The following is a 23,635-nucleotide window of genomic DNA, read 5'->3' as shown; positions in this document are numbered from 1 at the left end:
CAAATGTCCTGCCAGTCAATGCCTTCTAGGGTCTCCCCTAAGTCGGTTTCCCATTTGTCAGTATAGTTGAGGGTGCCCCATTCCCGTGTGGTGGAGCAGAGGTGGGAGTAGAGTTGGGTGATCATGCCCTGTTGATATTGTTCCGCTTGGCAGATTTTTTCAAAAAAGGTCTGTTTAGTTTTGGCGGCGTAATTTCTAAGCTGCAGGTACCTAAAGAAATCTGAGGGGGTCAAGGTTCTGGATTGTACTGGATTGTAGTTCCAGGAAGGAAATTATTGTGTCGCCTATATACAGTTGGTGGACTCGTTGGAGGCCAGCTCTCTCGAGGCCTTTGAAGTCCCTAGGTCTCGTGCCTGGGATGAAAGGCCTGTTTCGATATATAGGGGTGAGGGGGGAGGTTGGGGATGTCAGTTCATATTTTAGGGCAAACTTGTCCCATATTGGATAGAGTTAGTGATGGCCGGGCATGTTGTTCTTGGGAGTGCTCTGTGTTCTCTCGGGGTCCAGATGTAGAATTGTGGGAGATCTGATTTAATGAGCAGTGATTCCAAGTCAACCCATCTTCTAGTTTCTGGGGGGGTGTGCCACAATGCTATTTGTGCCATTTGGGCCGCTATATAGTAAAAGTATAGGTGAGGAAAGCCCAGGCCTCCTCTCATTTTAGGGCGGTAGAGTATATTGCGAGACACTCTATGTCTCTTGTTCTGCCATATAAAGCGGTCAATTGTTCGCTGTAGTGGTACTAGGTTGTGCTTCGTTATGGGGATGGGCAGGGCTTGGAACAGGAATAGGATACGGGGTAGGACATTCATCTTAATTGAATGTATTCTCCCGATCCAGGATATAGGTTTGTCCGCCCAGGTCTCCATGTCCATTATGAGTTTAGTTATCATGGGTGTATAATTTAATCTATGGAGCACCGAAGGGTCCGCTGGTAGTTTGATACCAATGTATGTAAGAGAGGTGGGTGAGATGCGTATGTGGTAATCTGATGAGATTCGGGTAACTTATCAATAGATTTTAAAACTTTTATTAGTGTTTCTCTCTCACCTTGCCTGATGATTGGATGCCTTTTATCATCGCCATTCCAACAATGCTCCATGCAAATAACAGACACAGTGTCATTTTCCAGTTAAGACCCCCTCCTTCGGATATAGAATCTGAGATATCTAAGGCTTCCCGATACCAGAAATATGTTGTAGCTGAGCTTTTGTCACACTCTGGTTCCACCACTAAAACATAGGAAGAATATATTTATAACATGCATCTGTATCTTTTTTTGTATACCTTATATCCAAAAAAGTGATGTCTTAGTACTGGTCTTTGTGCAAACAACATAAGATCAATGAAACAGTTAAAGGCACACTCTAAGCTCCAAAACTACTACATCTTAAATGAGTGGTTTTGGTGCATTGTCCCTGTTCTTGCAGTCTAACAAAACTAAACATGTTTTAATACTGTTTACAAGGAGGTATCCTTCGTGATAAATGTAAACGATTTTAATGGTTGAAAGTCTTCACATTAATTCTCTATATCCAATGCTTCTTTGTTGTGTATATGGAGGACTGTTTGTGGTCTTGATGGTTTAATAGCGACACTGTGTTGTGTGTAGAGTTACTTTGTGTGTGTATTAGAGTTGCTGTATTGGGGGTACCTCTTATTAAGGGTGTCTGTGTGTACGACTATGACTGGATTTTCTGTGGGTGCAGACCATTTATGATGCACCCATTGTGGTGCCGGCTCTGTAGTCTGGGACCCCAAAAGTGACCAATTACTAACAATATTTGCCACCCAAAAACAAACAACTAATTTAATTTGCAATATTAAAAACCATGTACACACAATGTCAATGTATTGGTGCATACCCTGGGAGTTTTGGATTTGGTTGAAACTGATATTGCGGGTAAATGAAAGAACCTCCCATATTGTGTCAAACCATCAAAAAAATCTAATGATACAGGACTGGGTGATAGCACCATAACCATCAAATATAACTGTAGTGGTATTGGTGCTTAGAGTGCCAATTAGACTTATAGTAGGCATTCAATACAAAATACAAAATAACACTCAACAAGTATATGATAGCATGAAATCTTATTTTTATATACATTTTCCTTCCCCCGATTGTTAAAATCCGGGCTTAGAAGCTTTAAAAAATGTTAACTATTTGCATACTGGCACAACTAGGGCTGGCACGTCCATAAGGTGGCACAGGCGGCCGCCTTGGGACCCACCAGCCAGGGGCCACAAATGTCTGGGTGGCCGGCAGGAGGGAAGCGCACAAAGCTCCTATCCTGCTGGTCACTTCTCGTAGCATGGCTGAGCGCCAGCAACGCCATCCAGCCTGCCTTCCACTCTGCAATGCCACAGACTGTGTCGAGGGGGCGGGGATATGAACATGTCATATCTCTGCTCCTTCTGTAGCATTCAGCGCGGCTGGCGCCCAGCAGGGGCGGAGCTAACGCTGGCCCACTTATCGGCATGGGAGGAAGTGATCTCCCCTGAAGAAGACTGGAGCAGGAGAAGGCAGAGAGGAGGGGGGCTGAGCAGGCCCAGCTCCAACTCCCAACTACCTCAGGCAGCACTCTGGATCCTAGGTAAGCCACCCTCCTGAACCCATAAGGTAGGAAACAGGAGGTTGGCTATAAAATTGTATATTTTTGACCAGCATGTGTGTGTGTGTGTGTGTGTGTGTGTGTCTGTATGTCTGTCAGTGTGTCTGTGTGTCTGTGTGTATATCTATCAGTGTGTGTGTGTGTGTGTGTGTATCTGTATGTCTGTCAATATGTATGTGTGTCTGTATGTCTATCAGTGTGTATGTGTGTGTGTATCTGTATGTCTGTCAGTGTGTATTTGTGTGTCTGTATGTCAGTGTGTGTTTATCTGTATGTCTGTCAGTGTTTGTGTGTATCTGTGCGTCTGTCTATCTGAATGTGTCTCGGGAGAAGGAGAGCCTTTGGAATTGAAGCATTTTGCTGATTTTATCATTTTTTGTTGTTTTATTTATGGAGGGAAGAGATCAAAGGGAAAGACTTGTGTTAATACATAACTCTCTGGAAAAAGACGAAGGGATAAACCACGTTTGGGAGAGAAAATGGATTCTGGGACTTGTAGTTTATGACTGCAAGAATCAGCCTTAAAAAGAACAACAGCCAAGGAGGTTGGCCCCTCTCCTCTCCGCTCTCCGTCTCTTTTGAAGAGGACAGCACAGCAAGCACAGGTGACTGTCCCATACTACCAAGATGAAGGCGCAAGGGGAAGATCTTTATTTAAATGTCTAAGTATTGCCCTTTTATTATGCATCATTTGATTATGTACTGGATATGGTTATAATGTGTATATCCCTTTTTAAATCTGTAACAGTATCCTAAATCAATATAAGAAATACATTTTATTATACACTTGTGTTTGTGTCTTATTTGTCACACATTCCCTAAAAGAATATCCTTATAAGAGGGTCATAATTTCTTACACAGTGATGGAAAATTGACAACTGACAATAATTAAAGTTAGTCACTCTAAGACTGTTTTTATTACTCTAGCCTAAACCATTTGCAATTTGACTCTTGATGTGTTAATCAGATGCAATGCACTGTTTAATGAATAAATCCCTAATGCATAAATCCCTTACAATTTTTGTTTGAAAGCCTGTTGCTTTGAAATAAGTTTCAAAGAAAGTACTTACTAATTACTGTTTGGTTTTTTACTGTTGGACATTCATTCCAAGGTAGAGGATACTGGAACGACTGGAAGAAGTAAAATATGCTCCATCCAATGATTACATTATAGTAAAGGCCGACGAAGAAGCAGACCTAGGAGAACACAAGGAGACAATCACAAGCAAAACCAGAACATACGCCATGAAAATTTTAATTAAAATTTACACTTGATTCATATTGTTTAATGAAATTAGTGTTGTTAAGTGTTGATAAAAACAAAACTACTAATTCACCTCACACAAGCAATTAAGGACGGCAAATTCTTCCTGCATGACAATGCTGATAAGTAGAGCACAGACAACAGGAAAAAATATCTTAACCATTTATGGACCAAGACCACCATATGTCCTCATCAAAGCATGGTCCTGACAGACCCTATGATGACACAGCGTACTTATATAGCATCACAGCTCTATAGATTGCTGTTAAATTTCTATGAATACAAAATTACACATCAGAGGAGGACATTTAAAGCCATAATATTATCAGGACATAAACAATCTTTTGGGTTAAGGCGACCTGTTATGGTCCCTTTATGCTGAAAGTGGGCAACCAGGAAACAAAAGTAAGATGTCAGACCATTCTAAAACAGTTTGAAAATTACCCTGGGAGGGTGCCAGGGAACTCCTGGTACCATAACCACTACAGTGGGATGTAATAGTTACAGTGCTTGGAGTAATAGTTACAGTGCTTGGAGTAATAGTTACAGTGCTTGGAGTGTTCTTTCCATTTTTTTTCCCAAGTGTTTTTTAGGACTTTTTCCCCCTTTCTTAAAGGGATTCTATAGTGCCAGGAAAACAAAGTCTCATGCCACCCCTCCTGCGATGCTGAAGGGGTTAAACCCCCTTCAGTGACATACCTGAATCCAGCGCCGATGTTCCTCGGTGCTGGGTCAGGCTCTGCCCACACTCCTCGCCCGCCAACATCAGATAGCAATGGCCGCACTCGCATTAGGATTTCCCCATAGGAAAGCTTTCCTATGGAGAAGAATATGACGCTGGAGGTCCTCATGTGTGAGGACGTTCAGCATCAGATAATGGACCAAAGGTCCGTTTTAAATCTGGAAGTCTCTCTACTGGCTGTCTGGTAGACAGCCTCTAGAGGAGGAGTTAACCCTTAGAGGTAATTATTGCAGTTTCTCAAAAACTACAATAATTATCACTGCAGGGTTAAGGGACATGGGACATTGCACCCAGATCACTTCAATGAGCTGAAGTGGTCTGGGCGCCTACAGTGTCCCATTAAATACAGTTTGTTGTGATTTAATTCTCAGCTAACGGCGTGCCAGTAAAAACAGAACTCACACTGCTGAAACTGGTATTTCTGGTGCTTTTTATGAACTCAAACCAAGCGTTGTGTTATTGGCCTAAGTGTAAGTGTATTTTATTTACAAGCTTTTTTTCTTTACTTTTTTTTTATAGATGCATCGTTGATTAGTGATGTTTCGAACATAACATTTTCAGTTCGCGAATGACGAACGTGAATTTCCACAAATATTCGCGAACGGGCGAACCGGGCGAACCGCCATAGACTTCAATAGGCAGGCAAATTTTAAAACCCACAGGGACTCTTTCTGGCCACAATAGTGATGGAAAAGTTGTTTCAAGGGGACTAACACCTGGACTGTGGCATGCCGGAGGGGGATCCATGGCAAAACTCCCATGGGAAATTACACAGTTGATGCAGAGTCTGGTTTTAATCCATAAAGGGCATAAATCACCTAACATTCCTAAATTGTTTGGAATAACGTGCTTTAAAACATCAGGTATGATGTTGTATCGATCAGGTAGTTGTAAGGGTTACGCCCGCTACACAGTGACAGACCAAACTCCCCGTTTAACGCACCGCAAACAACCGCAAACAGTCCATTTGCACAACCGCAAACTCCCCATTTGCACAAGGCTGGATACCATTGAAGGTCTCTTCCTCCACCCAGCCACGTACAACACCAAGGGTCCCCGAAAGGTGACAACAAGCCCCTTGTATTTTTTTTTTTTTAAATGTACACTACTGTTACACCAGATATGAGTTGCACTCGTGTGACACTGTGCCCTGGCAGGCCCTGAAACGCACACGTGTGAAGGAAACTGACTGCTATTATTTCACTGTCAAATTTCTAGTTTTTTTTTTAATGTACACTACTGTTACACCAGTGATTGGCCCACGTCATGCCTACGCCCCCAAAACGTTCGTGTGTGGGGGTGCTGGAATGACGTGGGCCAATGGGAGCCTTGTAGCGGAGCGGCAGGCGTCAATCCAAGGGCTCTCCGCTGGTACTCAGGATTCATCATACAGAAGGCAGGACACACAGCATAATTTCCATTCCCAAGGACCACACGACACATAGCCTGGGAGTCAACTGACAATTTTTATTCACGGCTCCAGGAGTTAACTGTCAACTGTCAACTTTTAAATGTTCTGCAATGCAGTAATAGCAAGACATACACAAGGGAAAACCATCACAGTACATATTGGAGACACAAAATATAAAACCAAACCTCTAAATACTCAGGGGACATGGCACTTAGTGGCGATGTCCCGCCACATATCTCCCCCTTGTCCACTCCCAGCAGCCCCAGCCTGACTCACACGGGTCAGCTGGCTGCTGCCCGGAGTGGACACAGTCTTTTAGTGCCATGTCCCTCTCCATGTCTTCCTCCATTAATTATATTATATTACATTTACTGCCCCCTCTCCATGTCTTCCTCCCTTAATTCTATTATATTACATTTACTGCCCCTCTCCAATAGTCCTTGTATTACACACAGTATATCTGTATTACACACTGTATCTCTGTATTACACACAGTATCCCTGTATTACACACAGTATCCCTGTATTACACACTGTATTCCTGTTTTACACACTGTATCCCTGTATTACACTCAGTATCTCTGTATTACACACAGTATCCCTGTATTACACACAGTATCCCTGTATTACACACAGTATCTCTATATTACACACAGTATCCCTGTATTACACTCATTATCTCTATATTACACACAGTATCCCTTATTACACTCAGTATCTTTGTATTACACACAGTATCTCAATATTACACACAGTATCCCTGTATTACACACAGTATCCCTGTATTACACTCAGTATCTCTGTATTACACACAGTATCTCTGTATTACACACAGTATCTCTGTATTACACACAGTATCTCTGTATTACACACAGTATCTCTGTATTACACACAGTATCTCTGTATTACACACATTATCCCTGTATTACACTCAGTATCCCTGTATTTCACTCAGTATCCCTGTATTACACACAGTATCCCTGTATTACACTCAGTATCCCTGTATTACACACTGTATCCCTGTATTACACACTGTATCCCTGTATTACACACTGTATCCCTGTATTACACTCAGTATCTCTGTATTACACACAGTATCTCTTTATTACACTCAGGTTACTGGCTATGGGAGGATAATGTATAATAAACACAGGTTACTGGCTATGGGGGATAATGTATAATAAACACAGGTTACTGGCTATGAGGGGATAATGTATAATAAACACAGGTTGCTGGCTATGGGGTTTAATGTATAATAAACACAGGTTACTGGCTATGGAGGATAATACACTTACCTCTTAAATGAACACTATAAATGAACACTATCTCATCGTCGTAGTGAGGCTTCCCATCAAAGCAGGACATGCGAAGTAGATTCTGCCAACCCTGCTGGTCCTGCCTGAGTGCTGCAAGACAGTCTTGCTCCCCCATACTAGTAGGTCTCGGAACCTGATGCTGGGACTTTCATGGCGGGACTCTGATAAGCCCCTTCATGGTAAAGGATGATCTCTGGGCTGGGACTGGGATTCTCTCTCATTATCGCACTCCTTCTAAGCACACTGTGAGCAGTACCCTAGTCTTACTTTTTTTAACTTCATTATGGCTTGTGTGCTTGAGAAGTCGATGTTTTATGTTTAAAAAAAAAATGATACATATGTTAATTGCTGTTAAAGATAATAAACGGATTATACTTATACTTATGTTAGGTATGTCTTGATTTCAACCTAAAACAAAAAGAAATCCATAGCATAATACTGTAACATTTAAAAATAAATAAAATCGGAGGTAATGGGTCACTCACGATCTGCAGAGCCTTGGAAAGCAGGCTCTAGCTATAAAAGCATATGAATAATAAGCTTATTCCAGCTATCTCCACCGGTTCCTGGTGATAGGGCACTTTTTCACACCAACAGACACCACAGCGGAATATTTTAAAGTAGAAAAAGTTTTACTTGATAAAAAGTGGTATAAACAAAGGCACAACGCGTTTCGACCATAACAGGTCTTCCTCAGGTGCATAAACAATATACTACATTGGATTCTAATTTATACATACTTATTAATTATACAATCACAAACATATGTTGATTGGAGGACCATATAAGGTCCTTCCGATCAGCCTCCGCCATATTGGGAAGGTCAAAATTTACAAAGCCTAAAAAACTTTTACAATCTCCTACAAAACATTTCAAAATAAAGTTAAAAAGCCATTCCACATCTTATACTACATGGACATTAACATTACATAGAGTAAATGTACTTAGCAGGGCTCCAAATCTCCTCGAATTTTTTCTGTATCTTCCTTCCGGGATTCCAAGATGGCGGACGGATGTCTTCCGGTCTTTCTGACGTCATGACGTCGGCGTGATTGGTCCGGCGTGTCATGTGATCGAGAGTTTCCTCTTTTCACTTTGTAGTGTGGGCAAAAAGTCCTCTTTGCAGAAAATTGCCATAATGGAAGCTGGCATAAAGTCCACTTTGACAAAATATATTTGTAGAAAGCTTACTATTAGATAAAATAAATATAATAAATGTCACAGTGTTATTAATCATCTCCCAACGTACATATTTAAAAAGCCTATCACAAAGAGAGGTTAAACATCAAAATAGAAATAAAAATAAAAATAAAATTGGTTATTAGTGTATTTGGTTTGTATTTTGTCTTAGGGAAAAAGAGGTTTCAAATACCTTTAATGTAATAAAACTAAATTAAAGCTGCCATTTCAAAATCCAAGTTGAGCCCACCCGGAGATAGGGTTTCCAAATTGAAGATCCATCTCATTTCGCTACGATTAAGGGTGGACTCAACTTGGCCCCCTCTCCAATGGCAATTAATTTGTTGGATGGCAAAAAAGATAAGCCCGGTGGGGTCTCCGCAATGTACCTCAAGAAAGTGGGAGGACACATTGTGTTTTAGAAAACCTCTCTTTATATTGTATATGTGCTCACGTATCCTTGTCTTAAGACTTCTAGAAGTCCTCCCTACATACTGCAACCCACAAGGACACGTGAGCACATACACCACATTTTTAGTATGACAAGTAATGAACGACTTAATTCCAAAACTCTTGACACCCCTTTTAGACTTGAATTCTTTTACTTGTTTGGGTTTATTTTTAAAGTTGTTACAACCCATACAGGCTCCACAATAGTAAAATCCCTTCTTCGATGTTTTGAAATTACTCAAAAAATTGTCTTTTTGTTTGGGCACATCTAAATAGCTGGAGGTTAATTTTTGCTTTAAGTTTTTGGCTCCCCTAAAGATTAATTTTGGTCTTTCTTCCAAATAGGGTAGGATTTCTCCATCTTGCTGGAGGATGTGCCAATTTTTTGTTAAGACTCTTTTTAATGATTTATGTTCCTGATTATAGTTGAAAATGAAAGGTATTTTATCCTTATTTTCTGTGGGATTTTTTTGTTGGTATTCCAATAGGGGGTCTCTATCCATTGACCTAACTTTTTGAATTTCTTGGTCTAAATCTTCAGTACGATAGCCTCGATTAACAAATTGACCTTTAAGGAATTCCGCCTGAGAATCAAAAGTCTCCAGTTCAGTGCAGTTCCGTCTCATACGGAGAAACTGCCCTCTAGGTACATTGTTGAGCCAGGGATGAAAATGGCAACTCTCTTTGTGAATGTAACCATTTACATCCACTGGCTTAAAGTAAGTCTTGGTAACAATATTAGAGTTTTTAATAGAGATTTCCAAATCGAGGAAATGGATACTCTCTTGGCTAAACTCTTGGGTCAAATGGACATTCCACTGATTGGAATTTAAGAAATTAAAAAACTCTAAAAAAGAATTAGAGTCTCCTCTCCAAATAATAAAAATATCATCAATGTAGCGCCTGTATAGGGCCAGGTTCGCGCTCCAGCTATGTTGGGAATAGACATATTCTTTTTCCCAATATGCCATAAACAGATTGGCATAGCTGGGCGCGAACCTGGTCCCCATAGCAGTCCCCCTACATTGCAAAAAGAAATCCCCCTCAAACCAAAAAAAATTGTTCCGAAGGATAAACGAAATACCCTCCATCACAAATTCTACCTGGTCCATAGGATATAACATGGAATTTTCCAGAAAGAAACGGGTGGCTACACATCCGATATTGTGCTCAATACATGTGTAAAGGCTTGTGACGTCGCACGTAACAAAGAGGAGGTCACTTTCCCATTTAAAGTCTTTTAACACATGGAGCAGACTCATAGAGTCTTTAAGATATGAAGGGCTATCCTTTACTAAGGGTTGGAGGAGAGTATCAATATACTTTGATAAGTTGGACAGAAGAGATCCCACCCCAGAGACTATAGGTCTCCCTGGGGGATTAAGGATATCCTTGTGCAACTTAGGAAGTATATAAACAACAGGTATTTTTGGAGATTTGATATTTAAAAAGTCGTACTCTTTTTTATTGAGAATACCTTTGGTAAAACCTTTGTCCAGAAAATCAATGAAGTTTTTCTGGATATCGGCTTGAGGGTTTTTATTAAGTCTTTGATAGGTTTCCCTATCTTCCAATTGTCTATAGATTTCCTGTGTGTATTTTTCCCTGTCCATAACGACCACTCCCCCCCCCTTATCGGCGGGTTTTATGACTATTTGGGAGTCTTCTTTGAGGCTCTTAACTGCCAATATTTCTGCTTTAGTTAAGTTTCCCTTTTTGTTCAACTTGATCTTTCTAATGTCATTAATACACGCTCGTTCAAAGACTTTCATGGAGTTGGACTTTAGATAAATAGGAAAAAAAGAAGAGGGGGGTTTTAGATCTGTGTGAATGAAATCTCCTACATCTTGTTTAGGTGGATCTTCTGTAATTGTTTTTTTATCAAAAAAATTTTTTATACACAGTTTCCTCATAAAGCGGTTGATGTCTGTATAGGCATCAAACTGGTCTATGTGGCAACTGGGCACAAATTTGAAACCCCTTCCCAATACTTTCATCTGATCTTTATTCAAAGTTTTTACTGAGAGGTTAAAGATTTTTATCTCCTCATTACTTTTTCTCTTTGGTCTTTCCAACTTCTTTCCTCCCCTAATTCCCCTTCTTCTACCTCCCTGTACCGTCTTTTTAGGGGAATCGGGGTTCTTACAGATGATTCCTCCCATCCTTTCTCTAAAAAAGGAACAGTATTATTGGTGTCTATTTGATTGAGAGGTTCATATCTATTTGTAGTAGGGATCTCCCTGGTCTGTCTACCAAACGGCCTACGATCATTATGAGGATATCTGGACCCCTGGTCCACATGGTTAGTTCGATGGTTTTTTCCATCGTAGCCTTGGGTCCTGACATAATCCCCTCTATCCCGGCCATAGAATTTTCCTTGAGTGTTCATTCTCTCTTTATGTTTGGGTCTTGTAACCTCGGTCCACTCTGATCCCACACTCTGTCTCCTTTGTGGTCTATTAAAAGGTTGGTTGGTGATAGATGATTGTGTCTTATTTCTCTGATTGGTTTCATTTGATCTAGTTTTACCCTTAATGAAATCATTTGGTTTTCTGCGGACATTGTTGGTAGCATAGTCATTGGTGTCTCTTTGATATTTTTTCTTTTTATTGGTAATAATCATAGATTCTATTTTGTCTAGTTTCCCCATAATTGGACCCGATATGGATTCAAAATCTCTAGTTCCAATATAGGGTTCTAGTTTCATACGGATTTCACCAATGATTTTATCCAACACTTCCAAATTTCTTTTTCTCTGTTCTACTATGATTTTCATCATGGTTATTGAGAAGGATTCCAAAGCTCCCTCCCATATATCCATGAATCTCTTATCATCCCTGTCAAAGGTAGGATATTTAGTAAATCTAAGACCCCTGGGGGTTATTTGGTCATTTAGATATTTCTCCATAGTGAACACTTCCCATTTAATCCTTAATTCTTTAATCAATAATCTTTCAAGGAGGGAGCTCATTTCATCTAAATTATCAGTTATTTTATATTTTTCTGATGTTTCTATTTCAATTTCTTGAAAAATCTCAGCAGTACATTTTTGCATTCTAGTTCTTTTTTCAAAGATATTCATATTGTTATTTAATAGCAGCCCACACCCGGGTGATTTTAGGTATAGCACGTGAAAACAGTTATTTTCTGGAAAACCAGAAAATATAGGTGGGTGGATTGGCGCTACTACTGAAAGATGCAACAACTCCCAAGTGCTATATAATCACCAGAAAAGCACAACAAGCATACATAGAAAAATGGCAAATTGGATCCGTCCGCCATCTTGGAATCCCGGAAGGAAGATACAGAAAAAATTCGAGGAGATTTGGAGCCCTGCTAAGTACATTTACTCTATGTAATGTTAATGTCCATGTAGTATAAGATGTGGAATGGCTTTTTATTTTTATTTTGAAATGTTTTGTAGGAGATTGTAAAAGTTTTTTAGGCTTTGTAAATTTTGACCTTCCCAATATGGCGGAGGCTGATCGGAAGGACCTTATATGGTCCTCCAATCAACATATGTTTGTGATTGTATAATTAATAAGTATGTATAAATTAGAATCCAATGTAGTATATTGTTTATGCACCTGAGGAAGACCTGTTATGGTCGAAACGCGTTGTGCCTTTGTTTATACCACTTTTTATCAAGTAAAACTTTTTCTACTTTAAAATATTCCGCTGTGGTGTCTGTTGGTGTGAAAAAGTGCCCTATCACCAGGAACCGGTGGAGATAGCTGGAATAAGCTTATTATTCATATGCTTTTATAGCTAGAGCCTGCTTTCCAAGGCTCTGCAGATCGTGAGTGACCCATTACCTCCGATTTTATTTATTTTTAAATGTTACAGTATTATGCTATGGATTTCTTTTTGTTTTAGGTTGAAATCAAGACATACCTAACATAAGTATAAGTATAATCCGTTTATTATCTTTAACTGCACCTCCCTAAATCCAATTTGCCATTTTTCTATGTATGCTTGTTGTGCTTTTCTGGTGATTATATAGCACTTGGGAGTTGTTGCATCTTTCAGTAGTAGCGCCAATCCACCCACCTATATTTTCTGGTTTTCCAGAAAATAACTGTTTTCACGTGCTATACCTAAAATCACCCGGGTGTGGGCTGCTATTAAATAACAATATGAATATCTTTGAAAAAAGAACTAGAATGCAAAAATGTACTGCTGAGATTTTTCAAGAAATTGAAATAGAAACATCAGAAAAATATAAAATAACTGATAATTTAGATGAAATGAGCTCCCTCCTTGAAAGATTATTGATTAAAGAATTAAGGATTAAATGGGAAGTGTTCACTATGGAGAAATATCTAAATGACCAAATAACCCCCAGGGGTCTTAGATTTACTAAATATCCTACCTTTGACAGGGATGATAAGAGATTCGTGGATATATGGGAGGGAGCTTTGGAATCCTTCTCAATAACCATGATGAAAATCATAGTAGAACAGAGAAAAAGAAATTTGGAAGTGTTGGATAAAATCATTGGTGAAATCCGTATGAAACTAGAACCCTATATTGGAACTAGAGATTTTGAATCCATATCGGGTCCAATTATGGGGAAACTAGACAAAATAGAATCTATGATTATTACCAATAAAAAGAAAAAATATCAAAGAGACACCAATGACTATGCTACCAACAATGTCCGCAGAAAACCAAATGATTTCATTAAGGGTAAAACTAGATCAAATGAAACCAATCAGAGAAATAAGACACAATCATCTATCACCAACCAACCTTTTAATAGACCACAAAGGAGACAGAGTGTGGGATCAGAGTGGACCGAGGTTACAAGACCCAAACATAAAGAGAGAATGAACACTCAAGGAAAATTCTATGGCCGGGATAGAGGGGATTATGTCAGGACCCAAGGCTACGATGGAAAAAACCATCGAACTAACCATGTGGACCAGGGGTCCAGATATCCTCATAATGATCGTAGGCCGTTTGGTAGACAGACCAGGGAGATCCCTACTACAAATAGATATGAACCTCTCAATCAAATAGACACCAATAATACTGTTCCTTTTTTAGAGAAAGGATGGGAGGAATCATCTGTAAGAACCCCGATTCCCCTAAAAAGACGGTACAGGGAGGTAGAAGAAGGGGAATTAGGGGAGGAAAGAAGTTGGAAAGACCAAAGAGAAAAAGTAATGAGGAGATAAAAATCTTTAACCTCTCAGTAAAAACTTTGAATAAAGATCAGATGAAAGTATTGGGAAGGGGTTTCAAATTTGTGCCCAGTTGCCACATAGACCAGTTTGATGCCTATACAGACATCAACCGCTTTATGAGGAAACTGTGTATAAAAAATTTTTTTGATAAAAAAACAATTACAGAAGATCCACCTAAACAAGATGTAGGAGATTTCATTCACACAGATCTAAAACCCCCCTCTTCTTTTTTTCCTATTTATCTAAAGTCCAACTCCATGAAAGTCTTTGAACGAGCGTGTATTAATGACATTAGAAAGATCAAGTTGAACAAAAAGGGAAACTTAACTAAAGCAGAAATATTGGCAGTTAAGAGCCTCAAAGAAGACTCCCAAATAGTCATAAAACCCGCCGATAAGGGGGGGGGAGTGGTCGTTATGGACAGGGAAAAATACACACAGGAAATCTATAGACAATTGGAAGATAGGGAAACCTATCAAAGACTTAATAAAAACCCTCAAGCCGATATCCAGAAAAACTTCATTGATTTTCTGGACAAAGGTTTTACCAAAGGTATTCTCAATAAAAAAGAGTACGACTTTTTAAATATCAAATCTCCAAAAATACCTGTTGTTTATATACTTCCTAAGTTGCACAAGGATATCCTTAATCCCCCAGGGAGACCTATAGTCTCTGGGGTGGGATCTCTTCTGTCCAACTTATCAAAGTATATTGATACTCTCCTCCAACCCTTAGTAAAGGATAGCCCTTCATATCTTAAAGACTCTATGAGTCTGCTCCATGTGTTAAAAGACTTTAAATGGGAAAGTGACCTCCTCTTTGTTACGTGCGACGTCACAAGCCTTTACACATGTATTGAGCACAATATCGGATGTGTAGCCACCCGTTTCTTTCTGGAAAATTCCATGTTATATCCTATGGACCAGGTAGAATTTGTGATGGAGGGTATTTCGTTTATCCTTCGGAACAATTTTTTTTGGTTTGAGGGGGATTTCTTTTTGCAATGTAGGGGGACTGCTATGGGGACCAGGTTCGCGCCCAGCTATGCCAATCTGTTTATGGCATATTGGGAAAAAGAATATGTCTATTCCCAACATAGCTGGAGCGCGAACCTGGCCCTATACAGGCGCTACATTGATGATATTTTTATTATTTGGAGAGGAGACTCTAATTCTTTTTTAGAGTTTTTTAATTTCTTAAATTCCAATCAGTGGAATGTCCATTTGACCCAAGAGTTTAGCCAAGAGAGTATCCATTTCCTCGATTTGGAAATCTCTATTAAAAACTCTAATATTGTTACCAAGACTTACTTTAAGCCAGTGGATGTAAATGGTTACATTCACAAAGAGAGTTGCCATTTTCATCCCTGGCTCAACAATGTACCTAGAGGGCAGTTTCTCCGTATGAGACGGAACTGCACTGAACTGGAGACTTTTGATTCTCAGGCGGAATTCCTTAAAGGTCAATTTGTTAATCGAGGCTATCGTACTGAAGATTTAGACCAAGAAATTCAAAAAGTTAGGTCAATGGATAGAGACCCCCTATTGGAATACCAACAAAAAAATCCCACAGAAAATAAGGATAAAATACCTTTCATTTTCAACTATAATCAGGAACATAAATCATTAAAAAGAGTCTTAACAAAAAATTGGCACATCCTCCAGCAAGATGGAGAAATCCTACCCTATTTGGAAGAAAGACCAAAATTAATCTTTAGGGGAGCCAAAAACTTAAAGCAAAAATTAACCTCCAGCTATTTAGATGTGCCCAAACAAAAAGACAATTTTTTGAGTAATTTCAAAACATCGAAGAAGGGATTTTACTATTGTGGAGCCTGTATGGGTTGTAACAACTTTAAAAATAAACCCAAACAAGTAAAAGAATTCAAGTCTAAAAGGGGTGTCAAGAGTTTTGGAATTAAGTCGTTCATTACTTGTCATACTAAAAATGTGGTGTATGTGCTCACGTGTCCTTGTGGGTTGCAGTATGTAGGGAGGACTTCTAGAAGTCTTAAGACAAGGATACGTGAGCACATATACAATATAAAGAGAGGTTTTCTAAAACACAATGTGTCCTCCCACTTTCTTGAGGTACATGGCGGAGACCCCACCGGGCTTATCTTTTTTGCCATCCAACAAATTAATTGCCATTGGAGAGGGGGCCAAGTTGAGTCCACCCTTAATCGTAGCGAAATGAGATGGATCTTCAATTTGGAAACCCTATCTCCGGGTGGGCTCAACTTGGATTTTGAAATGGCAGCTTTAATTTAGTTTTATTACATTAAAGGTATTTGAAACCTCTTTTTCCCTAAGACAAAATACAAACCAAATACACTAATAACCAATTTTATTTTTATTTTTATTTCTATTTTGATGTTTAACCTCTCTTTGTGATAGGCTTTTTAAATATGTACGTTGGGAGATGATTAATAACACTGTGACATTTATTATATTTATTTTATCTAATAGTAAGCTTTCTACAAATATATTTTCTCAAAGTGGACTTTATGCCAGCTTCCATTATGGCAATTTTCTGCAAAGAGGACTTTTTGCCCACACTACAAAGTGAAAAGAGGAAACTCTCGATCACATGACACGCCGGACCAATCACGCCGACGTCATGACGTCAGAAAGACCGGAAGACATCCGTCCGCCATCTTGGAATCCCGGAAGGAAGATACAGAAAAAATTCGAGGAGATTTGGAGCCCTGCTAAGTACATTTACTCTATGTAATGTTAATGTCCATGTAGTATAAGATGTGGAATGGCTTTTTAACTTTATTTTGAAATGTTTTGTAGGAGATTGTAAAAGTTTTTTAGGCTTTGTAAATTTTGACCTTCCCAATATGGCGGAGGCTGATCGGAAGGACCTTATATGGTCCTCCAATCAACATATGTTTGTGATTGTATAATTAATAAGTATGTATAAATTAGAATCCAATGTAGTATATTGTTTATGCACCTGAGGAAGACCTGTTATGGTCGAAACGCGTTGTGCCTTTGTTTATACCACTTTTTATCAAGTAAAACTTTTTCTACTTTAAAATATTCCGCTGTGGTGTCTGTTGGTGTGAAAAAGTGCCCTATCACCAGGAACCGGTGGAGATAGCTGGAATAAGCTTATTATTCATATGCTTTTATAGCTAGAGCCTGCTTTCCAAGGCTCTGCAGATCGTGAGTGACCCATTACCTCCGATTTTATTTATTTTTAAATGTTACAGTATTATGCAATGGATTTCTTTTTGTTTTAGGTTGAAATCAAGACATACCTAACATAAGTATAAGTATAATCCGTTTATTATCTTTAACTGCACCTCCCTAAATCCAATTTGCCATTTTTCTATGTATGCTTGTTGTGCTTTTCTGGTGATTATATAGCACTTGGGAGTTGTTGCATCTTTCAGTAGTAGCGCCAATCCACCCACCTATATTTTCTGGTTTTCCAGAAAATAACTGTTTTCATATGTTAATTGCTGTATATTAATCTCCTTGTTGTTAAAATTCTTGCTAAGGTGGGGGCGGGGTCTGACCACCACGCTGAGCGGTCGCACTGTCAGTATATTTATATCGGCAGACATTTTTTGTGCTAAGATAGAAATTAAAAGTGTTTATTGCCAATCACACTTAGAACATAGGTGACTCCATATTGGGATTTCCAGACTGAGAAGATACAAAATGTATATCTGTAACTCTAGTCACAAGCCTGAGCTAAGGAATGTGTTATGTAAACAAGATATGTGATAAGGAATGAAGTCTCACAGCAAGAAGGGGGGTGGAATACAACCCAGAAACAAGTATATACATTGTATACACACATCTAACCACTATATACTTATTTTACTATTATATTAAGTACATATGATTAGTATTATGTTAATAATATAGACCATTCATGGATAAATATTCATGAAAATATCATATTATTTAATAAATGTTAGTGGAATAGACATAATCCTACACACAGCTTCACACAAGAAAGCCAGTTATAGATAACACCAAGTAATTAATTTTACTTTCTAAATCTTACAAAGTCCCATTGTAAGCAAGGGGTGAAGTTAAGGTTTAGACATGTCAGAAAGTAGATTTAAAGGTATATGGTCGACGTTCTGTCTGGAATAAGACTGGAAAAAACAAAGAAAATGCTTTGATGTGACACATCTTGTGATTTACGCAGGCCATATAGATAAGCCAAAATTACCTCAAAATCATCATAATTTTTAGTTAACCCTTTCCGGGACAAGAAATTTTGGTGATGTAATTGTGCCATCTACTGACCAAAAACTAGATAATACTAGATAAAGGTGGACACACCTTCAGTTTCCTATTCGTCAGATCAACTAATGACGTGCAGAAAGTTTGGCCATTTAAAAAGTAAGGACAGCGAGAGATCCAGGACAGACATTCAGGAGAGAGATTCAGGACACACTCTGGTACTAACACTCAACTCTCAAACTTTCTTGGACACAACTCAAGAAACACTTCCTGGACACTTAAAATTGTACCAACACCACTTTTCTATTACTTACACACATCACATCCTATACACTTCAATAATACTTCCATTCAAGTTCCTGGGACTATCTAATCATCTGATGAGAACATCTACATAACTGGTAATTATGTTGGTTTTATTTAATTAATTTAAATTAATTACAATTTTACATAGCAGAAATATATGCCTGGATAAATTGGTCAGATTTCAAATTAGTAATCTTAGGTAACTAAAGAATATATGATTGTCGAAATTCCATTACTGCAGGTGGAATAAACTATAGTAATATATTAATGGTAATATTTACCAATAGATTAGCATGCCACATTTATCCAGATTATTATTATCACACATGTTACATATTATTATTTTATTATTATTGTCACAATAAATTATATTTTTATAAAGAATTGTGATTTACTGTATGGAGTAAAAATCCTCATAATGATCGTTTTCTGGGATCTAAGAGAATGAAATAGTGGGTAATTGTCAGGATATCAATTTTGATATAATAAAAATGATTAAATTCATTTTTGATAATTTTTATGACAATATTATTTTAATATTTATCCCCCCCATAAATATCCCCACAACACTGAGACCGAGATCTGGGCAAAAGCCTATTCTTCTGCTATTTTTCTGAATTAGCCCCTAGCAAATCTGTAAAAATAGTGCTACTGGGAACCAGCTGGCATTCCCATACTCAAGATGGCGAATGTGCAGAGGGCCTCATTCACAAAAGGCCTGCTGGAAAATACTATGCAGCAGCTGGACAAGATATTCGTTGAATTCTGGGTGAAACTAGCTGCAAAACAGAATCTGAATGTAGAAAGCAGGCAGACAAACAGCAAACTACAGCACTCACCTCATGTCAACCAGCGACCCCAGCATTGCTTCCCCAAGCGATCAAAACCAGTGCTGAAAGGCAAGGAGAAAATCCCCTGTCCTTTGCACGCTCGCCTGGATACCCAGGAGACTGCTAACCACTCTTGCACTTCCAGACTAAGAGCCATGGAGGACCGAACCACAGTGCATATCCGACACTCCCAGAGGAAACCTCATCGGCATTACACTACATCAGAATCATCTTGGGATATGGTTCAAGGTGCTGGGAGCAACAAAACCAGCAGGAACGGCACGAGGAACCCTGCAAGAGCCTGGAACCAGCAGAGTGGACTGTTTCAGATCACTGGGACTTTCTTTAACTGTGGAGGTCGGAGGCTTACCTTGGGAATAGGCTGAATTACGGGCACTAGGCATCAGATATGTGCAGTTACTCTAGGCTTTAGCTTGTCATCCTCTAGTTAAAAAGCACGTTATGTTAGTGCATGTCAGGTGCCACAGATAATCTGGGTTCCTTGTTCAAACGTTTAAGCTTAACCCATCCAGAACACTGATGTACGATTCTTACTCTTCACCCCAACAAAGTATAACTATCACCACGTTGATGTTTCACCCTGAGCTTATGTTTTTCAGTTTTACTTTAAGATTACTTTATTGCCCTTTAAGTAGCAGCATCAGGAATTATGATCCAGCCCCAATTTAAACATGATGTGGTGGTGGTGGTCATTCCAATCACTCACCTTCACTGAGACCTTCATTGCTCATTTAAACCTATAGGCTATTAAGCATATAGCTATATGTCACAGTTCTAGCTTGTTTTATTATGACGCAGCTTGTCATATTCATGTCTCTATGAAGCCATAAATCCTTACAAGTTGTATTTAGACATGAATGTTTTACTCTTGATGTTGATTTAAAACAAAACGTGCAAATCTCTCGATATAACTTGTTATGTACCTGCAATTTATCAGCCACATTTACTACTATTGTTATGTCTTTGCAAGCTTGTACACCAATCTAAGCACTATAAAAATAAAGAGTTATAAAATGAAAAAAATAATAAATAACTATTACTAAACTATTAAAAATATTACTAAAACAATAATACATATTGTTGGAAGAATAGAGGAGGGAAGGTATTTAGGACCCAGAATCCTTCATAGTCTCTATTCACTCACTTATCCCTACTAAATTAATTAGCAGCAGGGACATTTTCAGTAGTGTTTTTTGTTTGAACTGCTGAGTGCAGGGCAGCAGTGAGCAGAGAAACGTATCAGAGAAAACTGTTTTGTTTATTAGGTTATTCTATCTGGGATAATAAGGATCACTGAATGTTGAATTAGTGCTCTAAAAGAGCTAGGCTTTTGTTTATAGTATTTTTGAGTCACCTGTAAATGGGATTTAAAGCAGAGTGTGGCATTTGCTTATTTATAGAATGAACCTGTAGAAAGATTTCCAGTCTGCAGCTGTTTATACCATAGAGCAGGGGTTTTCCAATTAATTATTCCCGTGGAACCCTCTGACACAGTATACCAACATCGTGGAACTACCGAAAAACAATTTGCGCCATAGCACAAACCTTTTAATAAGTGTTTTTTTTTTTTATTATCATTTTTAAATATTTTGCACATAAACTGTTTAGTCTTAAAAAAGTAAATGTCTTTCTTTGTACTCTGCGTGGTTTTGCTCAAAATGACGATGTCATTTAGCAGGTGCTAACAAACTGTTTGGCAATATTTTCTTGCAACGTAAGCATTGTGCTTGAGGATTTTTTTTTTTTTTTTTGGCACTTGTGAATCCAAATGATAAGTAGCTGTCATTATATTTACTTTTAATTGTTTGAGAAGAAGATTGGATGGCATTGTGGGCTTTTCTTTTTAACTTTGACTTGTCACTTGTCTATTTGAGGAATAGTAAATTCAACTATTACTACTGGGATCTGTTTTCTTGATTTCTTGTTGTACCTTTTTTCTCAGTTTCTTTAAGTGACGAACAGTTACATAAATTTGTCTCTTGATAGTTCCTTGTTTTAACCAGATGTCCAAATTCATGGTTGTCTGTTGGTAAAATAAACAAAACACTTCTCTAACCTTAAAAAAAAAATCAGATTTCACAAGCTGGCTGCAATGGATGCTGTTTCTTATAAAGCTCTTACAAAGAACTTAAAGGAGCACTATAGTGCCAGGAAAACACTCGTTTTCCTGTCACTATAGTGCCCTGAGGTTGCCCCCACCCTCAGGGACCCCCTCCCGCTGGGCTCTGGGGAGAGGAAAGGGGTTAAAACTTACCTTTCTCCAGCGCCGGGCGGGGAGCTCTTCTCCTCCGATCCTCCTCCTCTCCTCCCATTCGGCTGAATGCGCACGCGCGGCAAGAGCTAGGCGCGCATTCAGCCGGTCTCATAGGAAAGCATTATCAATGCTTTCCTATGGACGCTTGCGTGCTCTCACTGTGATTTTCACAGTGAGAATCACGCAAGCGCCTCTAGCGGCTGTCAGTGAGACAGCCACTAGAGGATTTGGAGGCTGGCTTAACCCTATTATTAACATAGCAGTTTCTCTGAAAATGGGTTAACCCTAGCTGGACCTGGCACCCAGACCACTTCATTAAGCTGAAGTGGTCTGGGTGCCTAGAGTGGTCCTTTAATGTAAGCAGGATTTCTAGTCAGTCTTGGAGCAAAAATATTAGCACACTTTAAAAAACAGTTCTTACTACCTGACTGAAAAGGATGTTTTATAAAGCACTTAGAACTTAACCATAAGCAGGATTTAGAGTCAGCCTTGGAGTGTAAAAAACACTTTAGTACAGATTTCACTACCTGACTGCAAAGGATGCTGTTTTCTACAGATAGTAAGCAGAAAAAAGTATATGTAAATAAGTTTAACCAACAAAAAATATAAGAAGCCCAACCCAGTAACTTGTTTTCAGCTGCACACTTTTGGCACAATCTCTACAAAAAAATGTAAATAAATAAACCTATCCCCATATACCACAATGGGAACTACTCTAAAGGGCAGTTATCTATAAAGGCAGTAAAAGAAAAATCCTTTCACTTTCCATGCCATGCTATTTTATGTGTTATATATGCGGGAATTACTTTCTTTTACAGAAAAAAAAGTGCAGTATTTCGGACATCTACTACTGATTTTCTCTGTCACTCATATTCTTACTGTTATGTTTAAACCAGCTTGTATGAATAACACTGCACTGACAAAAATAAAGAATGTAAAAATAAATCCTTTCTCCTGTGGCCAATATTGTGAGCTGAGCATCTGCCTGAATGCTTCCACTCTCTATCACTGAGTGGATATGAAATGGCTGACGGAGGGTGGGCTGATAGCAGGCATGCATAACAGCAGTCTTGCTATCTCTTAAAAAGATTGCGGTCGTGTGATCTCTGCTGTTTCCGACCTTCCGGGAACAGCAGGGAGCTGCGGCCATCTTGAATGTGGCAATTCATGGTGGAACCCCAATTTTGTTCTTGCGTAACCCTAGGATTCCACGGAACAACAATTGGGAAACGCTGCCATAGAGGACTGTGTTGTTTTGGCTGTAAACAGATATCCTGTATGGTTGCTGTATCACAATATATATACTTTTTAGAGTGTTTCTTCAGTTGGATGCTTAATTATTTGAGAGCGAGAAAATAAAAGTACATAAATGTGACTTGTGCATTACAGGAAAATAATTACATATTAAAAGGTTTTGGAGACATCATAAACCACAAGACGAAAGGTCAAGTGTTTAATGGATGACTTCAGAACCCAGGGATAGCATTATTTATTTTTTTCTCAAGATACATTTTACTTTTTATTTACTTTATAAAAAACATAGGATTTTTTCTTTTGCTGGTTCTTTAATTTAGCTTCTCAACAGCTGGCATGCCAGAGATTATTTATTCATAGATATTCCCTCTGTTGTTTATGACCTTATTTCTCAACCCGGGGTACGCGCACCAAAGGCAAGGGGTACGCCTAGAGGTTGCTGACTGACCAACTTAGCTCCCCCAGAAGGCAGCCGGCTTGAGGACAATGAAGGTGGTGAGGGAGCTGTACTATTCATGATCTTCTAGCACACCCTGCAGTGATGCCGGGAGTCAGGTTACAATGTCACTCTGGCACCGGCATCACTATACAGCG

General features: G+C 38.8%; 1 protein-coding gene across 3 annotated transcripts in view; it reads right to left on the bottom strand.

Moving 5' to 3' along the window:
• The window catches only part of SLC6A17 (solute carrier family 6 member 17), a 116,736-nt gene that overhangs the window by 25,007 nt on the left and 68,094 nt on the right, over positions 1–23,635 (bottom strand). For all 3 annotated transcript variants that reach the window (XR_010090772.1, XM_063451982.1, XM_063451993.1), the window contains exons 4-5: positions 3,686–3,812; positions 1,051–1,232 (exon numbers count right to left, since the gene is read on the bottom strand). Coding sequence is in view for 2 of the 3 variants with exons in the window: in XM_063451982.1 (XP_063308052.1) it covers positions 1,051–1,232; positions 3,686–3,812 (309 nt within the window). In the remaining variant the exon portion in view is untranslated. The remainder of the gene's footprint in view (positions 1–1,050; positions 1,233–3,685; positions 3,813–23,635) is intronic.

This window comes from Pelobates fuscus, chromosome 1 (genome assembly GCF_036172605.1).
Source record: "Pelobates fuscus isolate aPelFus1 chromosome 1, aPelFus1.pri, whole genome shotgun sequence".
Taxonomy (NCBI): domain Eukaryota; kingdom Metazoa; phylum Chordata; class Amphibia; order Anura; family Pelobatidae; genus Pelobates; species Pelobates fuscus.
Note: the sequence above shows the minus strand (reverse complement) of the source record. Positions and strands in the feature narration are given on the sequence as shown.